The 19996-nt window shown below is 37.5% G+C and overlaps 1 protein-coding gene and 1 pseudogene across 1 annotated transcript in view; one reads left to right on the top strand and one right to left on the bottom strand.

Annotated features, from left to right (window-relative positions):
- The window catches only part of LOC113235866, a 33353-nt pseudogene extending 26978 nt beyond the window's left edge, over nucleotides 1–6375 (bottom strand).
- Nucleotides 6376–7189: 814 nt separating this feature from the next.
- The window catches only part of LOC113235864 (sodium-dependent serotonin transporter-like), an 86595-nt gene continuing 73788 nt past the window's right edge, over nucleotides 7190–19996 (top strand). Inside the window, exon 1 of the mRNA XM_026471787.1 lies at nucleotides 7190–7282. Coding sequence (XP_026327572.1) covers nucleotides 7190–7282 — 93 coding nt within the window. The remainder of the gene's footprint in view (nucleotides 7283–19996) is intronic.

Raw genomic sequence — 19996 nt, 5'->3', positions numbered from 1 at the left:
GGAGTAATTTCACAAAAAATAATTGAATATCAATTCAATAAAAATTTAATTAAATATTGTTCTCTTTATCATATATCAAGTATACGTATAAACTTTGCAGAGAAAATAAAGATTATTATTATTTAGGCATATTGTACAGTAATGACCACTCTTGATTTGTGGTCATGACATAATAAAGATATTTAACTGACTTCAAAAAAATGAGGAGGTTATACTGCTGTATGTATGTTTTATGTAAACTTTCAGATATCTCTGTCAATTGTGCACCGATTTTGAAATTTTTTTTTTTTGTTTGAAAAGTCACCAAGTGTCACCAAGTCAGAATCTGAAGAGGGGATCTCATGAAAGTCGAAAGAAATCCTCAAATTTTATAGATATATCCGTGTGTTCACCAATTTCTTCATCAATTGTGTACCGATTTTGAAAATTCTTATTTTGTTTAAAAGGGTTATAATCAGGGTTCGTTTCGGCAATTACAAATTACTAATTATTTTCTGCAAATAAAAATCGACTTTTCACTTGACGCAATACATGTAATCACCAAGTCACCATGACAATCAGAAAATAAAATACAAAATGTACAAAGGAGTCCGTAACAGTCCCATTGTCACCAAGAAGTCAGAGTCTGATGAGGGGACGGGGGACCCCATGGAAATTGAAAAAAGCAGATAAGCAAACTTTGAGGCCGGTTTTTTTGAAAAAGTTATTTATTTATTTTGTCAGGTATCAAATCTATCTTGCGTATGTGTTTGTATGATACTAAGTCGTGATAGCCTCACGATTTAACTTACCGCTTCTCAAGCAAACACCGTGGGTTCGGATGAGCTTCGGTTCGGTGAGCTTTTCATTGTGCCACATGGTGATGGAACCTGCACATAGAAGAAGGTACACAAACCTCGAAAAACGTGTAAATATGACCTCGATATAATAAATAATCACGTAACATTGAACAAGAAATACTTCCACTTACATATATATACGAATGTCATGCCGGTTCTATAGCGTATTATGATGTATTGCTTTGGATCGTCTAATGTGTTATAATGGGGAGATAGCAACCGTGCGGGTCTTATCGCGGACAGGGTTATACGCCTATGTTCCCGACTGTACGTATCCTTTTCAGTGTGTTTGTAGTCGGTACTTCATCTTGTGGGTGATAGCACGTACTTACTGCGACATAAAAAGAAAAACGTTAGACTATTTTAGTTACCTCTATAGTATAATGTCCTACGGGATTCTCATGTGTCAACCATATTTGTATTGCAAAAACAAACGATTCGTTCTGTGTACCATCCAGGTTCTCGGGTTTCTCACAGAGATCACAGTACATTTACTCAAATATTTTGTATGACCGTAAAAACATATAATTTCGTTAAGAAAGAATATATCCATAATATTAACCTTAGAACTAAGCCCAAACTCATGGTACCACGATTTCGTTTACCTAAGGTAAACGATTCTGTATACGTTTTCACAACAAAGATTCCAAAGCATATGTTAAGATTACCATTTCCTAAGTTTAAAACTTACATTAAAAGCGTTTTAATTGAAAAGTCATATTACAAAATTGTAGACTACGTGTTAGATAAAGATGTATGGAAAGACAACATGACTCTAGATTCCACACAAATATGATTCAAAATGTATTCTAAAGCTTTTCAATTTATCTGAAAAGAGCAATCCCTAGAGTTTCTTGCTCGTTCTTCTCAGGGAGGTCAGCGTCATCAGCGTTCACTAGAACGAACAGTAGGTTAAAAAGTGACGTTTTGAAGTGTAAAAGTTTTACCTATGGAATAAATGATTGTTTGACTTTGACTAATAATATCGTTTATTTCTAGAAACTTTATTTTCTGAAAATTGTGTTTTTCGTCTACTGACAGTATTGATTTATTAACAATATTACTGTAGTAGCAGTAGAGTGCATTGTGAAATAGTTTGTCCAGGGTAGTACCTTACCTATTTCTGCCGCCAAGCAGTAATGTCAGCATTATTGGGTTCCGGTTCTGAATGGTAAGGGTGCTGGTGAAATTACAAGCACATGTGACTTGTCAACTTAATGTCACAGGATGACGTGCGTAGTGGCAGTGCCCCTAAGATCTTTGCGTTTTAAAGCTGTGAGTGGCACTGAAACTGTTATCGACAGGCGTGTCACTTACCACCAGGCTCACGACTTGTTTATCCCGTCACTTGGTATTATAAAAAAAAGATTTCACCGTGCAATTTAGAAAATATTAAATTGTAAAAAATTTGAGTCTGTTTTAAAATAGCGCAACCTACCGAAGACATATTTTTCGATTGTACGTTTGTGCACTCTAATCTCCACAACAGCCAGTTCAATTTAGATGTAGTCATAAATAACATATTGAAATTTGGGGACTTTATCGTTCCCCTATTGAATAATAAAACGGCCCCGTGAATTCATAAATTATAATATTTCGTAGTTTTACAAAACAATTCAAACCATTTGAAATTGTTGGCATAAGTGACGCTCCACGTAACTAAAAAACTATCGAAAATATTGGCAAGTGTGACACTCTCCTTGGCGACTCTCGTCCAAAGAGACTGCCACAGCGAGCCCGTGATAATAGGCGGCGTTTAAAGCCGCCACATCACCCCGCGGAGTGAAGAAACCGAACATAAAAACAAAAATTAACCCATTGAAGAAAATCACTAAAATCTTTAAAACGCACATTCCTGACCGGGTCCTGTACGGAGTGCCGGACGAGGAGGTAATAATGAAGACGACAACTGCGGCGGGAAAGTTTGCACTAACATTTAAAGTTAATTTCATTTAAATTGATGGGCAAATACAACAACTAAACAACTATGTCAATTTTAAAATGCATCTCGAAGGTGCTCGATGTGATGCGTGGGCTAGTCGGATCTGGACCCCCATTCAGAACTCTTCGATATGTTAACCGAATCATTCGATCGGATATCGTTCTCGAATCGAAGGGCGCTTTCCGAGCTAGTTATCCAACAGCCTTTACAAAGTTAGTCGGTGAAATAGACCTTAAGAACCATTAAAATCCTTTTACGTGCATTTTTCAAACTATAAAGGCCTGAAATATAGGAATGCATTAGTCTTGCATTAAAATAAATTAATAAAAATGATCAAAATCCAGACTTTATTTAAAATAATAAGAGATTTCCATATTACATTCTCGTTTTGTAAACAATAGGACGTTCGGAGACTTAAAAATGAAAAGAAATCGATCGACAACTGAGTAGCGTAGGGTTTTGAATCGATCCTCTGAGCGCGTGCTTTAACCAAACTATTGGATATACGTAAAAGTCGTGGTAAAAGTTAGCAATAAATCTACAAATAAAATCAAAAGCATGGTATATCTATCTTTTATGTTTAAGCCGCAATGACGGTTTTTGCGATAAAAATAAATTGAATATTATCTTTAAGTGTGCTTATTAGATATAATATTAATGACATCCGGTATTTTGCTTTGGGCTAATGCCGCTGATATTATTAGAATTTTTGTCCTGTAAATATATGCGGTTAGGGCAAATCAAATCTAGAACCCAACCCAACCCAACCCAACCCTTCCGGCACATGTCTTCCCTCCCTCTTATGATATGGGGTCCTTCAAACGAGGCGTGAAGAGGCATATTGTAGGCAGGCAGGGTGGAGGCGGCTAGTGCAGTGAGGATTCCATCGCTGCACTAGGTTCCTTCGCGTTTGGATACCACTTTCCACTTAACATCAGGTGGAGTGGAGTCATTTGCATGTCAGGTATTAAAAAAAAAAAAAAAATATAAAGTTTAAAGAAATTTACATACTTAACTAGCGTCACAGTACATTTATGAAAATTTATGTTAAAAAGAATAGTAATAAACGAAACACAACATAAACAGGCGGAACAAAAAAATTGGCTGTTTGGTGTGACTTGACAGTCGTCTCCACACAGTCACAAATTCATTTAAAGGCCTTAATATAGATATTCAACTTAGAATAATAACGCATAGAAACCTAGTCCGCACACGCTAAGTGAGGCAAATTGAAGCGCTCCCAATGGGCCTACACGAGTGGGCGGGCCGTCAGTGCTCAACGTCAACTTGCACCGCGAACAGCTCCAGAATTTTAGCTAAAAATGACGAAATATGCGGTAAATGAGTGTAAAAATATGTCAGACAAACAGAAAATAGATACTAACATCACCATTCCACAAGGAAGTAACGCGTTTCAACTTGTATTTTTATATAAATATTCACTAAAACTAACCTACCACTAAAACTAGCCTACATGAATTTGATTTTTGCCTCTCTTGTGACAATTCGTTTGATATGAAACTATCATTCTATGCGTTATTCTTTATATATTCTAAGGTAATATATTATGTTCTAAGGTATTCAAATTCAAATCTCAAACATGCTCGGAAATGTTTGCAATTTACTTTTAAAAAACGAACACGGAAAGTTTTTGTTATTTAAATGTGCGACTTCTTCCCGGCCAAGGCCTGCAAAATAAGAATGAAAATCCATTACTGTCCATTTTTCTAAATGTTTAAATGTGTCTACTAATAATGAACTAAATATTTATAGGTAGTTCATTATTAGACTTTTATGTCGCATACAGCCAACTGCCCAGTGTTCGTGATTCCTATAATTAAAAATGCTGCTTTTTTTTAAAAAAGGCGGTAAAATAAACTAAAGTGCTTTGGTATTTGTCGAAAGAACTGTTTTAGTGGGAAGAGCGATAAAGGAAATGTAGTAATTGATTGTGCTCCGCCTACTTTAAAACAAGAGATTAGCCGTGGCTAAATTTGTTTTAACTATGAGCAAAAAAAAAGATACATGAAAACTTATGAAACTTTCATGCACTGCAAAATCACGTGAATCACGTCATCTGAATTTCAGCAGACTACTATAGATTACTAATATGTGCCTGGAAAAATAACAACATATTCTTTTAGCAAATTGTAATTCTCACTCGTCCAGCAACCGTTACTTCCCGGCCTCTGCAGTAAGGTACTATATTTCGGAATATTCATTCACAGAGGTTAGTAACAAAGCACTTAAAAATAGAATAGGTACTACAAATAACATGTTTTTCTAAAACTAATATGCAACCGGGATCAGTGCTTATGAAAAAAACCCTGGACCCTGTTTGCAATTATACAACAGACTCCTGAGTATAATCAGGAGTCTGTTGTTGCTGACTCGCGAACTCTATGCACCAGGGAAGCCGCTCTTTTTCGCATTATAGCTGCAAAGCCTTAGCCGAACATCCTCGATGCATTTCAAAAACGTGGCAGCTGCAACAACATCCTGAATATGTTATTGTACAAAATTCGTAAGGCGCTAACGTAGAGATAGTGTATTGCCCAATTGTAAACGTATAGTGAGACGCCGGTTAATATTTTTGCCATTTACGAGATTTAAAACTGTAGTAAATAAAAACACTACACTAAGCGCCCTGTTAATCGAGGAGAATGTTTTCGAGCGGGCGCCGCGAGTGACCGCCCAGTTATCACGTCTTCATGTACAGTTGGTTGGATCAATTCATTGTCACCACATCTGCACGTGAAACAGTACGTAATATATGGGTGAACCAAGACTTGTTTTGGTCCGACCATTTGCCCCTATTTATGGAATGTGATATTGGTGTAGTAAGAGTTAAGTGTGATAATTGTAAGCCATTATACAATGAAATTGTGTGGGGAGAAAGACAAAAGCCCCAAGTTGACCTCTATCACTCAATATGTCACGAAAAGCTTAGTCTAGTAGTGTTTCCGTCTGATCTAATGCACTGTGAGGATAAAATGTGTCATAATCCTAAGCATTACATACTCTTAGATAATGTATACAAAACTGTAATAAGTACACTGCAAGCAGCTTCTCGACAATCGAAAGTACGAAAATGTTGTAGGAAGGGACGTTTTATAGCAAGGTGGAACGCATGTAGCTAGCGCTCATCGGAATATAAGGGCTAAATTTCAAGTGTGGATATCAGTAGGAAAACCACGTAGTGGTGTAGTATTTAACGAAACGACAGAGAGCCGAAGGCTTTTTAAGTCAAACCTGAAATGGTGTCAGAATAGGCAAGAGAAAATTAAGTGTGACATATTAGCATCACACCATTCGGCAAAGGACTTCAGAAGCTTTTGGAAAAACACAAATAAGTGTAATGTGACCCCAAGTGTTCCCTTGAATGTCGGGGGGGTGAGTGATCGTGTGGACATAGCCAACAATTTAAAAAAAAAATTTCACAGTTAGCTCACCGTTGAATACTATGCCCTGCCGTATGCGCGATGGTGGGTCTGCATTGGGGGGAGTACAGTAAGTTTTTCCGCAAAGGAAGTCGCGGCTATTATAATGCAGCGAGGAAAATCCCCAGGACACGACAGTCTCAGCATCGAGCATCTCAGGTATGCGGGGGAACATTTACCGGGAATTTTGGCAATGTTTTATACGTTGTGCTTGCGTCACTCTTACTTACCAGAGGGTCTTATAAGAACTATTGTAGTGCCGTTGGTAAAGAACAAAACGGGTAACGTTTCGGATCTGGCTAACTATAGACCCATCTCACTTGCAACAGTAATTGCTAAAATATTGGATAGTTTGCTTAATAACCACCTCAGTAGACATGTAAAATTTAATGACACTCAATTTGGTTTCCGAGCGGGTCTGTCTACTGAAAGTGCCATCTGGTGCCTAAAGAAAACTATTCAGTATTATACTGAAAGGAAAACGCCGGTGTATGCGTGTTTCCTGGACCTGTCAAAGGCGTTTGACCTTGTGAATTCCGACCTGTTATGGGACAAACTAGGACGCACGGATGTGCCGGCGGAATGCATACATTTGCTTAAATATTGGTACAATAACCAAGTAAATCAGGTGAGATGGGCAGGCAAGGTGTCCGATGATTACCGACTCGATTGCGGTGTGAGGCAGGGGGGGCTTATGTCACCATTGCTTTTCAATCTTTACATTAATCAGCTTCTGGATGAACTCGGCAGCATGCATGTCGGTTGCTTCATTGATAATATACGCGTCAATAGTATCAATTATGGGTCTGCTAGGGCCAAGCATGGGCTGAAGTACAACTGAAAAAAAGTGAACTGCTTGTTGTAAAGGCAGGTAAATACTATCCAGATGTTGTACCATAACGCTTGGTGGCACGCCCCTTAATAGAGTTGATAAGTTTAGATATCTTGGTCACGTTATTACTGACAGCATGAAAGATGATCTAGATATTGAAAGGGAGCGCAGAGCGCTGGCTGTGAGAGGAAACATGCTGGCCCGTAGATTCACTCGTTGTACAAAAGAGGTAAAAGTTACGCTTTTTAAAGCTTTTTGTCAGTCAATGTACTCGAGTAGTAGTTAGATATACACTGCGTACATATAACTCAATACGAGTAGAATACAATAACATCTTCAGGATGCTGTTGAGACTGCCACGGCACTGCACGGCATTTGCTGAACCGCGAACAGATGACTTTTATGCCATTAGGCGTAAAAAAGTGTTGTCTCTGCTAAAGCGAGTGCGTGATAGTGGCAATGGCATCCTGAGGATGTTTGCCCATCGTTTTGACTGTACAATTTTAATCTTTTGGGTAAACATTACAACTGGTCAAATTAATAATAGTGCATTTTCCAAATTTTAATATTTAAATTTTCTGTCAATATCTCAAAATTCAATGTAATCATACTAACATAGTTCTAAGGTTTTCTTTTGTAACTAACACCATTATCTTATGGGCTATGGCCTGAAATAAATGGTTTATTATTATTAATGGCGAATCTGAATTTTATTAACTAGGCAATAACATTTAAATTTCTCCGAACAACACCGCCGCGCGGTCGCCACGTAGACCAAAGACAAGCCAGTGTCGCCCGCGCGCCCGGACACCCGTTTAAGTTAAAACGTAAAAGCTAAACAAATAGAACGTACTTTGACATGACAGAAGCACGCGGTCTCCGCGCGGCGTGAGCGTGAAGAAATTCGTGTCGAGTAAATGCGTCCTAAAGGTATTTTACAGCTTCTGCGTTCATACATAGATAACAAAAATACATGGTAGTGACCCGTTTAGCTACAGCATGCTGTCTCGATTTATCATATTTGAAATGAATATTGCAAGAGGACTGGCTCCGCAACTGAGCTGGCGGAAAGAATAAAGAGTAATAAGTACCAGGACCTTGGCTCCGATTACCTATTTGCACTCTTTGGAGTTGAAACCCTTGGCCCGTTGGGTGCCGGTGCCCTTCATCTGTACAAAATTTATTCGGAAAGTTAATAAACTGTCTGGGAAATCCAGCTACCTTACGTAACGCATTAGCATAGCTATTTAAAGTGGGAACGCTGCCAGCATTTTGGGTACCTAGCCGCGGGGATCCAATTTGATTCATATAATTTAATTCTAGTTTTGTCACTTTCTAGTATTTAAGCCTTTATTGTACCTTACCTGCATATTTAAACTAATAAATAAACTTATGTACTATCTAATTCACCCGTCAATAATATCAGGACAGAGTACTAAAAACCGACCTCAAAAGTCATTCATCCCCTAGTTTAGAGGGAGATTAGATTTTGGTCAAATTTAAATGGGACCACCAATGAGGTATCCTTTTGCCAACAAAAAAGAATTATCAAAATCGGTTTACAAATGCCGTGAGTTATCGCGTTACATACAAAAAAACACAGTCGAATTAAGACTCCTTTTTTTAACCGACTTCAAAAAAGGAGGTTCTCAATTGGACTGTATGTCACTTTTTTTTTGTATGTGTGTTACGCGATAACTCCGGTATTTGTGAACGATTTTCATGATTATTTTTTTTGTTGGAAAGGGGGTACTTCCATAGTGGTTCCATTTCATTTTGAAGAAAATCATCGACCTCTAAGGGTGGCTGTTCACGCATGAAGATTCTTTTTTATAAATAGCGCCTAACTTTAATTTAGGAGCAATTACTTTAATGGTTGATTTTGCTATTTCTCCAATTCAAGGCATTTTTCTCTCAATATACTTTGTGTAGTGTCGTAGTGAGAACCTATTTTAGTATCAGGTCCGTATCAAGTCCTGTATAGTGGCGAACTAGGGGATATTTTAATAAAACTTAGCAAATAGACGTAATTTCGCGTACTTTTGAGGTCGGTTTTTTTTAGTACTCTGTACTGAGATTATATTATTGTCAGTTAAAAAAGAAGATAAATAAATGAACACAGGTGTATATTTACAAAGAGTAACCCCTATTATTTCTTACTCATTCTTCTCAGGGGAATCTGTCTTACCAATGCGCAGTAGAGTTGAATCAATATGACGGTTTCAAGTGTAATTTGCTTACCTTTTGTTTTTTATTTTTTTTTTTTTTTAATAATTAATTAATTAGTAATTTGCTTACCTGTGAAATAAAAATTATTAGGTAAGTTTAGTTTGAATAAGGAATTGAAAATTTATAAACAAGCAAAGGAGTTTTCTTTAGGACATGTTAGTAGCAGTAGAGCACAGAGGAACTGACCTATCTCTGCCGCCTAGCAGTAATGTGATCATTACTGCGTTTCGGTTTCAAAGAGTAAGAATGGTATTACAGGCACTTGGTACTTGTCAACTTGTGTCTCAGAGTGACGGGCGCAGTGGCAGTGACCCTAAGATCTATGTGATTTAAAGCTCTGCGTGGCACTGCAACTGTTATGGACAGGCGTGTCGCTCAACACCAGGCGCACGACATGTTCATCCCGTCACTTAATATCATAAGAAAATTTATAAAAAAATTCTCTCAAGAAAAACAAACGACTTTCAAATGTAACATACATTTGAAAGTCGCTGTTTTTTTTTAAATAACTTGAAACAAACCGGTCCCTGTAAATGCGGAAATGGGAAGAACAAAGTTTCCGCATGATAAACTTCAAGTTATGCAAGCCCTTACATTGTTTCGCACAGTACCCGTGACCCCTGACCCGTAGCACCACTGCGGTAAACCGACCTACCGGGGAGAAAATCCAAGGTCAAGGTTTGGATGTTTTATAATAAACTGTATGTGTAAAGCAATGACAGCGATATTTCATCATCATAAAGCTAAAAGTGTCAAGAATAAACGGCACATATCAAGAAACTGATGCGAGAGGACAAGGAGGTGAAAGAGGTTTGTCAGGAACGCAGAGAGAGAAGATTCAAGGTCTGTGTTTACCCCAGTGGAAGACAAGTGTGATGGTCTGCATGTATCATCGAGTATAATACTCGATAATATGTATATACATATTCTAGTTGCACTGCCGAATAAAACCAACACACCGTAAAGTCACTTACAATGTTTTAATTTAACAGCGCTTCCATACGATTTCCTTAGGCCTGAATGAGATATTAAAAACTAAAATACATAGGAAGTAACATTGACTTACAATTATATGGACATCGCGTCCGCGCTAAAAAGTGTCCGAACTTGTAAGGCGTTAAAATCGTATACAGAGCGTCAAACTCCGCTTTAGTCTTCATTTGTTCGACTGACAGCGCGATACTGCGATGACATTACAATTTAAATTCAACGTTTTAGCCTTTTCATATTCCTTTACATGTCACTGCGTTTAAATAGGTTGACTTGGGACATCTTTTTCGTGGTTTTTTGTATTAGAACCGTGGTCCATTTATTTGTAAGTCAATGGTAAGTAATAAAATTTTGAATATAATTTTGACACAACAAAGCACACAGCAATAGTCTTTTGTTACAGTGTAGGTACAGTGTTGCTGGGCGGCTGAGTTAGCAAAAACTCTCAGATAGCGTAAATTTCTCAGGAGCGGGGGTCTACTAAAATTTTAACATTCCTTCGTGTCAAACCAAAACACTGCAAGGTTCAAAATAGTGTTTTGTAATTTCATAACAACAAGAATCTTTCGGCTGTCAACGAGGGAAAAGAAATTTATGCGTTTTTCAATAGAAATAACTTACTTTCCAAAGTAAAATCATAATGGCTAGATATAATACTTTAATATCTAATGTACAACGTAAATTAAATGTATCTTTTTATGTTATTCACCTCAAACATCCAAAAAACCGGAAAATTCTTTTGCGTAAATGCTTTTTCTCAGAATGCAGTTTTGGTTTGACAAGGTAATGGAGTAGAACGTCTTGTGAAAGAGTCTGTCCAGGGAAGTATTTAATGTATGAGCATCACTGCGTTCCGGATTCGAGGGGCCCTGGTAAATAAATAGTCACATGGTACTTGTCAACTTTACCTCTCGCAGTGACAGGTACAGTGTCAGTGCCCCTCAGGTATTTACGATTTAAAACTTTGAGTGACACTGCAACTGCTATGGACACGCGTGTTGCTTAACACCAGCCGCATGACTTGCTTGTCCCGTCACTTGATGTCATAAAAAAAGTCTAATAGTCACTATAACTGCTTGGCGGCAGAAACAGGTAAGGTGGTAATTCTTCCACAGACGACCTCCTTCAAAAGGAGCTATTATAAAGTGTGTAATAAATAAAATATCCTTATTTCTTTAGAAAGAATTTTTTTGAACATTTGGCTGCTCTGAATATCGTCGGGGATAGTGAAAAACCGCGTATGCAGCATTGATAAAAAGCCCGTATCTACACAAAACCAATGTTACAGATGATTGTTTTAACGTTATTTCTTTGTTATTTAAATTCCTGCAACTTTCATTTTTACAACCAAATAGTAAGTAGTAAGTAATTTATGTTGGCTACAGACTGCTAAAAATAGATTCCCGTAAATCTTGTTAATTTACTTGACACGACGAAATTGTTATACTTCGGTAAATTAGTGGCTTTTCAAATCCACGTAAATGTCATGGCATTATTGAAATAAAGTCACACAATAATGCAAGGTAATTGTTTTAATTATCATAACAAAAATCTATAAATGCCTTCTAAAACATGTTTAACTTGATTATACATATATGTTTGCGCCTCACTTGTGCTTCTATCTTATACGAATCTTAGGTCCGCCTTAGCAACAACAATCCGCATATTAGCGAAGCGAAGACGCCTGGAATATATCCAAAACACAATCAACAAGTGTGTGAGCTGTGAGAATCGCAATCAGCAACAATCGGCATTGATCAGCATTATCAGCCGCCGGCGGCGATTGGTCAAATTTGAAAAAATCAGGCGCAAAGCGGGGGCGTGTCTAGAGTAACACTTATTGTCTCACTGTAGGGCCAGTACAGGATATTGGTGACAATATTTTTATATTGTTTTTTTACATGCAATGTTTTCTTTGTACTGAATATCATGGTATTTTTACTACCATGATATTCATATATATTGTTTTGTGAGGAGACACCACTAGAATGTTATTATTTTTTTTACACAATGATCGAACAATGACAAAGAAAAATGGATAGATAGTCCGGATGGAAGGGATTTTTCTTTGTGTTTGTTCGGTCATTGTATTAATAACAATAATAACAAATATTTTAATATATAGTACATTACTACAGAGGCCAGGAAGTAAGGTATTGATGAACGAGTATGAGTTACTTGTGAAACAGTGTGAGGAAATAATAAAAGACCAAAGAGAGAATGATGTATAATAAAAAAGTAAAAGTAATATTTGACATGTTAGGACAATTGCTAGAAGAAAATGTTGTTTTTCCAGGCACATATTAGTAGTCTGTTGAACTTTTGATGATGTTATTCACTTAGTTCTCCATAGCATAGAATAATAACGCATAGAAACCTAGTCCGCACACGCTGAGGCAAATTGAAGCGCGCCAAAAGGGCCTACACGAGCGGGCGGGCCTTCAGTGCTCAAGGTCAACTTGCACCGCGAACAGCTCCAGAATTTTAGCTAAAAATGACGAAATGTGCGGTAAATGAGCATAAAAATACGTCAGACAAACATAAAATAGATACTAACATTATATTCCACAAGGAAGTAACGCGTTTCAACTTGTATTTTTATATAAATATTCACTAAAACCGAATATTAACTTACTACTAAAACTAACCTACATGAATTTGGTTTTTGCCTCACTTGTGACAGTTCGTTTGATATGAAACTATCATTCTATGCGTTATTATTCTAAGCTCCATAGCATGGAACTTTTATAAGTTTTCATGTAAGCAAGCCAGCAGCAAGTTACCCACAGATAATACCTTTTGTTACCTTTTGTTTTCAATTAGGCGGAGCACAAACAATTACTGTATTTTGTTTTGCTTTGGGGTAATGCCGCCGATATCAACAGAATCTTTGTCCTGCAGAAACGTGCAGTTAGGGCAATTTACAATCTGGGCCCCAAAGTATCTTTGAGAGATAAGTTTAAGGAAATTAACATTCTTACACTAGCCTCACAGTACATTTATGAGAATGTAATTTATGTTCAAAGGAATAGTAATTTATTTATGAAAAATAGTGACAGACATAACATTAAGACGAGGAATAGAAATAAACTAGCTTTTCTTGATAGTCGTCTTCACAAAGTCAAAAAATCATTTAAGGGGCAATGTATACGCTTCTATAACACGATTCCGGTTGATATACAAAATTTGCCTTACACGAGGTTTAAAACTATAGTGAAACAAAAACTTTATACTAAAGGTTATTACACAACTTCTGCGTACTTGAATGACAAAAATCCGTGGTAGTAACCCGTTTAGCTCATGGAGGTAGTCTCGATGTCTGATGTTTCAAATAAAAATAAAAAAAATATTGTAAATGTTATTTACAAAGAGCAACCCCTAGAGTTTCTTGCTCATTCTTCTCAGGGGAATCTGCCTTACGAATGAGCGGTAGAGTTTAATATTGTGACGATTTCAAGTGTAATAATGCTTACCTATGAAATAAAGATTATTTTGAATTTTAATTTGAATTTGTATTTCCGTTATTGCTCTTCTCATTAGAACACATTTTTCGTCGAAAATACACAAAATCAGAAAGTATACCTAAGCACTTTATTTAAATTTACCGCCTTTTTCTTTTTCTTTTTTAAGTATCTATGAGTTTTTCTTTTGCCTGTTTATATAGTTCGTTATTAGCATATATATTTCAAAGTGCAGCGAATAGTGCCTAATGGATTTTCATACTTATTTCGCAGGCCTTCGCCGGAAAGAAGTCGTACGGCCCACAAATGACAAACTTTCCGTTTCCGTCCGTCCGTGTTTGGGAAAATATATAATATTATTTTGTAGAAATGAAGTTCTATATTGTATTGCATCTACTATGCAGTCCGCCTTTCAAAGAAATATACCTTATTATTGAGAAGTTTTGTATTGTCCGAGGCGGATTAAGCTAGCGAAGCCTGACTGCGTCGAGATGCGCCAAGAAATCTCTGTAGCAAGAAATTAATACTATATTTAGTAGATAGTGCGTTCTATAGTATAATGCACTTTGTAAAGTGGACCGCCACTTCCTGCAATTTCGTTTTCATTTTTTGTTTAAAGAAATGTAACCTGATCTTGTAGAGCCTTAGTTCCCAAAGTGGCCCAGGTCCAGGGATCCACGGAAGACTCGACGGGAATCTATGTTGGCGTGATAAAAAATAATATGGATATGGAATATGGTAGAAATGTACCTGCAGGGGGTCCACCGGAACCAGCTAAATTTCGAAAGTGGTCTATGGGAAAAAAGTCTGGGAACCTCTGTTGTAGAGGATAAAATTTACGTTGCATTGCTCGTTTTAATGCATCACCCGGCGGCGGCAATATGACGCAACCCTAAAACAATTATCGATTATTTTCGGTGATAAACTCTCTCTCTTCTGAAAAATTGTCATTTTGCAGTTGTGGTTTTATTTCACCAAGGGATTGAAGTTTGGTCAGCATTTTCTCCCTCGTTAGTTAGGAATATATCTACTAAACCTTCAGATATATAAGTTAGGTTAAGGTTAGGTTGAGTTCGCAAATTTGGTCTTAATATACAAAGGGATATAGTTTTTAATATACACAAAAATATTTACATTTTCGTATGAATATTCTCAGTGAAATAATGTCAGTTATCTACAGTCAGACTGTATCCACTACTGAATATAAACCTACCGTAATTTGTGCCGTCTTGTGTGGATAGTTTCAGAATATTTAATATCAACATTCTTCGGCTGTCTTTATAGTTCTGGACAACCGTCATGCAGTTGAAACGACAAAAGAGGCTACTCAATGCTTAGGTTGAAAATGAGCTATATCTAGGTAGTAGTTTAGTAGCATAAGAGCTTATTGTGAACGAGTTCGTCCAGGGAAGTACTGCCACCTATTTCTACTGCCAAGCAGTAATGTCAACGTTACTGTGTTCCGGTTTTGAACGGTAAGGGGTGCTGGTGAAATTACAGGCATGGACTTGTCAACTTATGTCTCAGGGTGACGGGCGCAGTGGCAGTGCCCCTCAGATCTTTGCAATTGAAAGCTCTGAGTGGCACTGTAATTGTCATGGACAGGTGTGTACCTTACCATCAGGCGCACGACTTGTTCGTCCCGTCAGTTGATGTTATAAAAAAACTAGTAGAGATTCTACCTTCTGACATTGTTTACAAATTCTGTTACTGAGATATCGTCACCATATACTGCCTGACTTCACCTACTGCTGGGTGCCTCCAACTTTCTGTTGCACTCCCCAAGGTCACGTGATAATCTCATCCAGCTTCGCCTCGCGATTCCTGCGATGTCGTCCGCTGATCTCGCCGCTGGATCCCTGATGTTCCTATACTGAGATATACTCTTTGTAAACACTAAACACCATAAAACCCCTCTTGAGATCAGTGGATATCCTTGTGAAAGAGTTCGTCCAGGAAAGTACTGCCGCCAAGCAGTAGAGTGCACATTACTGCGTTTTGGTTTTTAAGTGTAAGGGTGCTGGTAAAGTTACAGGCACATGGGACCTTTCAGATCTTTGCGATTTAACGGCACTGCAGGCGCACGACCAGTTCGTCCCGTGGTGTCATAAAAAAACATCAAAATTAATTAACACAATAATTATATACACGCACACCAAATCAAATCTAGACATGACATGACTTGTAAAGAATAAATATACCTAGTTCTTATCTAATCTAGCTTAAATCTTTCCTATTGAACACCTCGCCTAAACACCAAAAGAAAAATCACAAGGGTAAAGACATCCAATCGCTCAGATATCTAGCAACTTGTTGCAAGGGGCGTGTCGACCACGCTACCCGCCCACTCGGCGTTTCCCTCGTGGCGGCTGGCACTGCCAGTGAGGCCTGTGACGCCGTGCGGAGTGCCAGTGAAACGCTGTAAGATGGCTGGACTTTTCAGACTTGACATGCGGCTGCTCTCGCCGGAACGCTGACGGCTGCTCAAACACAAGGTAAGCGATTCAATTGTTATTGATAAAAGATGTCAAGCCATAGTCACCTATTGATTTGACCCACCGCCATTCAAACAGAAGTCGTGGGTTCGAGTCCGGGCTCACACCTCTAAGTATATTTATTAAAACGTTATAATGGCCAGCAACAAATTGTTAACGTTCGAGGTGGACCGACAACCAATATAAGTTTTGAGGTTTTGTAAGAGGGGAACTACGGGAAAAAATAATTGCAAATGAATGAATGAAATTTAATTTCAAATTTACCATGAGCTTGTCGGCAAACAAAAATATCGTGCTGAAACTTGCACGTTTTTGAAGTCCCCAACCCGCATTGGGCCAGCGTGGCGGACTGTGGTCTAAACCCTCGTCTAAAAGGAGATCCGTGCCCAGCAGTGAGACGCATAAATAGGTTGATGCTGATGATAAAAAGTTTGAACAACATGAATGAAAATTCCTTCAGTCTGTCATTTCTTCAGTATATCGTGCTGCATTTGTGCAATTAAATGTTCTTGCATGTGACTTACCTTCAGGCGCATGGTTTATTTGCCCCGTCACTTGATATTATAAACACTAAAAGAATACACGTAAATATATGACGCATTTGCCAGATCTGTACGCACACTAAAAAAACACAAAAGAATTGTCTCAAATTCTTACTGCACATTATGATCCAAAGTGGCATAGACTTAGTATTTGTGGGTTGTGATTGCAAAACCATCCGACCCTCATATTCTGTGTTAGCCTAGATATACAGCAGAAGCGTCATCAGCACCAGAGGGATACTCGATACCCTAGGTGGTGCCGGAGACGACCGTCTCTGGTGGGTTCGTGAGAGTGTGCAATTGTGTTTCCGCGTTCTCACCGGACAGCGACGGGGCGAAATATCGTCAGGTTTTGGTCGGCACGAGTCCGATCTTCTTCTTATCGAATCGTTGGCATACACATACTATTGTGGCCCAGAACTCAGCCACGCCGACGGCGTCACTAATAGCCGCCATTAAATCCTCAAGCGTACAGGTGTTAGGGTCGAGTTGATACGAATCCGATATAACTAGTGTTGGGCCATGGAATAATTTCCATTTATATTTTAATTTAAAAAATTAAACGTTGACAGCTGTCAAAAGTTGAAATAACTGAACGATAACGATGGAGCCAACAACAGGTGGTGGTATGGTTGTTGGTTGATTTTCTTTTCGCTGTTGTTTCGATTTCATCATTTAAAATCTCATTTTTCTCTCAGTGGCTTTTAATTGTACAAGTTTATTTTTAATTCAGGCTAAATAAAACTTCAAAAGATATTTGTAAACGTAGAACATAATATGAGCCTACGAAATTATATTTTTCCAATTTTTCGGGAATTTTTCCTCAAAAATTTCCACTATTTGAAATTTTTTGGAACGTTACTACGTTACGATAATAAGCAACGAAATAAAACAAATTTGGAACACCAAAATGGTTCATCATAATTACAACTTTTTTATAATAAAAAACCTTCAAAACTTTGCTACGCTTTCGCTGCTTTCTGAATTCTCGTCAAAAAGAAACATGTGAGCCCAAATACAAGGTACACTTTAAGAGACCCCCGCACTAGCGTCTTTCGAGTCTCAGCGTCTTGCCAACGCACGCGCAGCACTGACACGATGTCCGTGCAATCGCGAAGCTACGTCGGTATATCCGACGTTCAGCACTATTCAGAAGTCCCTCAGTGCTGGCGTTGCGCCCACAAATTAGTTAAGGATACTACGTTCCGTCGCCAACGCGCTGACGTCGTCGTGTCGATATGCGTGCGTTGGCAAGACGCTGACGCTCGAAAGACGCTAGTGTGGGGTGTCTCTTAAGGAGTTCTTCTCATCTGTCTGCCATTTAGAATAGAACTATTTATTACAATTCGAACATCATATCAGCTCTATGCTCTAAGTCACCATAACATTTTGTTTTCATTGAAATTACACCTATGAGCCAAGTTTTATTAAAATGGGTTAACGGAAAGCGAGTGAAATTCAATAAACCTCTTTCAACCCCTAATTTGCCACCCTTAGAAGTACAATATTGTCTTCAGATCTACATGGGACCGCTCAAAATCAAAGTTAAAATCAAGGAATAATTTATTCCGTAGATAAACTAAATTTACACTTGAAAACGTCATTTTATAAGTTACCGCTCGTTCACTGTGCTGACTTCCCTTAGAAGAACAAGCAAGAAAGGGTTGTTTTTTTTTTTCAAATAAACTTAAATGCTATGAACTACATTTTGAATCAAATTTGTGTGAAATCTAGACTCATATATCGTCTTTACATATATCTTTATCTAACACGAAGTCTTCAATTTCGTAATAAGATGACTGTTCAATTAAAACGCTTTTAATGTATGTTGAAAACTTAGGAAATGATAATTTTATACCACCCGGTTTCCGACAAAAAAAGGATCAAAGAAATCGGTTCACAAATGTCGGTGTAAACGTGTCGTGAAATAGAATACTGACACAAAAATATTATCTATAGTGTTTTACAGAGAAAAAGTCAAAAACATTTTGCATACCTCATATCTATTCTAGTCACCATCCTAGATTTATCTAAATATTAAATAAAATAATACAATAAACAAAAACAAAACTCTTAACTCCAAACTGAGAAAAATATTTTTAACTGCTCAAAAGAAGGACGCTGAAGCACCCCAGGGTCATCAAAATATGTTGTAAATTTTAGACATAGTTTGTGTCTGTTTGGGATAACTGTCGTGCTTTTGTTTTTTTTTTGTTTCCCATCGAACATTTATTTAATTTTTTTTGTTCTTTTTTATTCCGCTTTTTACATATCTATGCTTTTTACCATTTAAGGAAATTTTGTCTTCTGTTTTAAAATTGACAATCGGTATCGGTTTTCATTGTGTAATTTATTATTATTTTGTTTTTTTTCTCCATTCGCGCTCCTCATAAATAGCTTAATTAATGGTCTGTGCCAATTTTATTCCATAAACCTTAGAATAATAACGCATAGAATGATAGTTTCATATCAAACGAACTGTCACAAGAGAGGCAAAGATCAAATTCATGTAGGCTAGTTTTAGTAGTAGGTTAATTTTCGGTTTTAGTGAATATTTATATAAAAATACAAGTTGAAACGCGTTACTTCCTTGTGGAATGTGATGTTAGTATCTATTTTATGTTTGTCTGACGTATTTTTACACTCATTTACCGCACATTTCGTCATTTTTAGCTAAAATTCTTGATATGTTCGCGGTGCAAGTTGACCTTGAGCACTGCAGGCCCGCCCGCTCGTGTAGGCCCATTGGGCGCGCTTCAATTTGCCTCACTTAGCGTGTGCGGACTAGGTTTCTATGCGTTATTATTCTAAGCCATAAACTATCTGTTACACAAACGTGAGATCGTAGCTCCTACCAGGGAGGTTCGGGCTGAAAATCAGTGCTGTGCAAACCAAGTTTGCTCTTCATTAAATTAAGTGTAATTTCCTCTTCACTTAACGACATTACTTATAAACGTAAATTGTAAACTATTGCCAAGAAAAATTAGGAATTTCCCGCCAATGCGCTTTTTTCTATTTTTTTTTCTACACGTGACACTTAGTTCAGGTCGGACTACATAATGCTCAATTATATTTTACTAGCTTTCATTTTTTATGCATTTCAATTTCTTATAACTTATTAGTATTACTACTGCATACTTTTATTAATTATGTAATATAACACGGATTAAAAAATCTTTATTTTACAAAATTCTGTGCTTGGCTGTTAGCGTCTGATTGCCTTTGT

This window comes from Hyposmocoma kahamanoa, unplaced genomic scaffold (genome assembly GCF_003589595.1).
Source record: "Hyposmocoma kahamanoa isolate Upper Pololo Valley unplaced genomic scaffold, ASM358959v1 88, whole genome shotgun sequence".
Taxonomy (NCBI): Eukaryota; Metazoa; Arthropoda; class Insecta; order Lepidoptera; family Cosmopterigidae; genus Hyposmocoma; species Hyposmocoma kahamanoa.
This window is presented reverse-complemented; position numbering and strand designations above follow the sequence as displayed.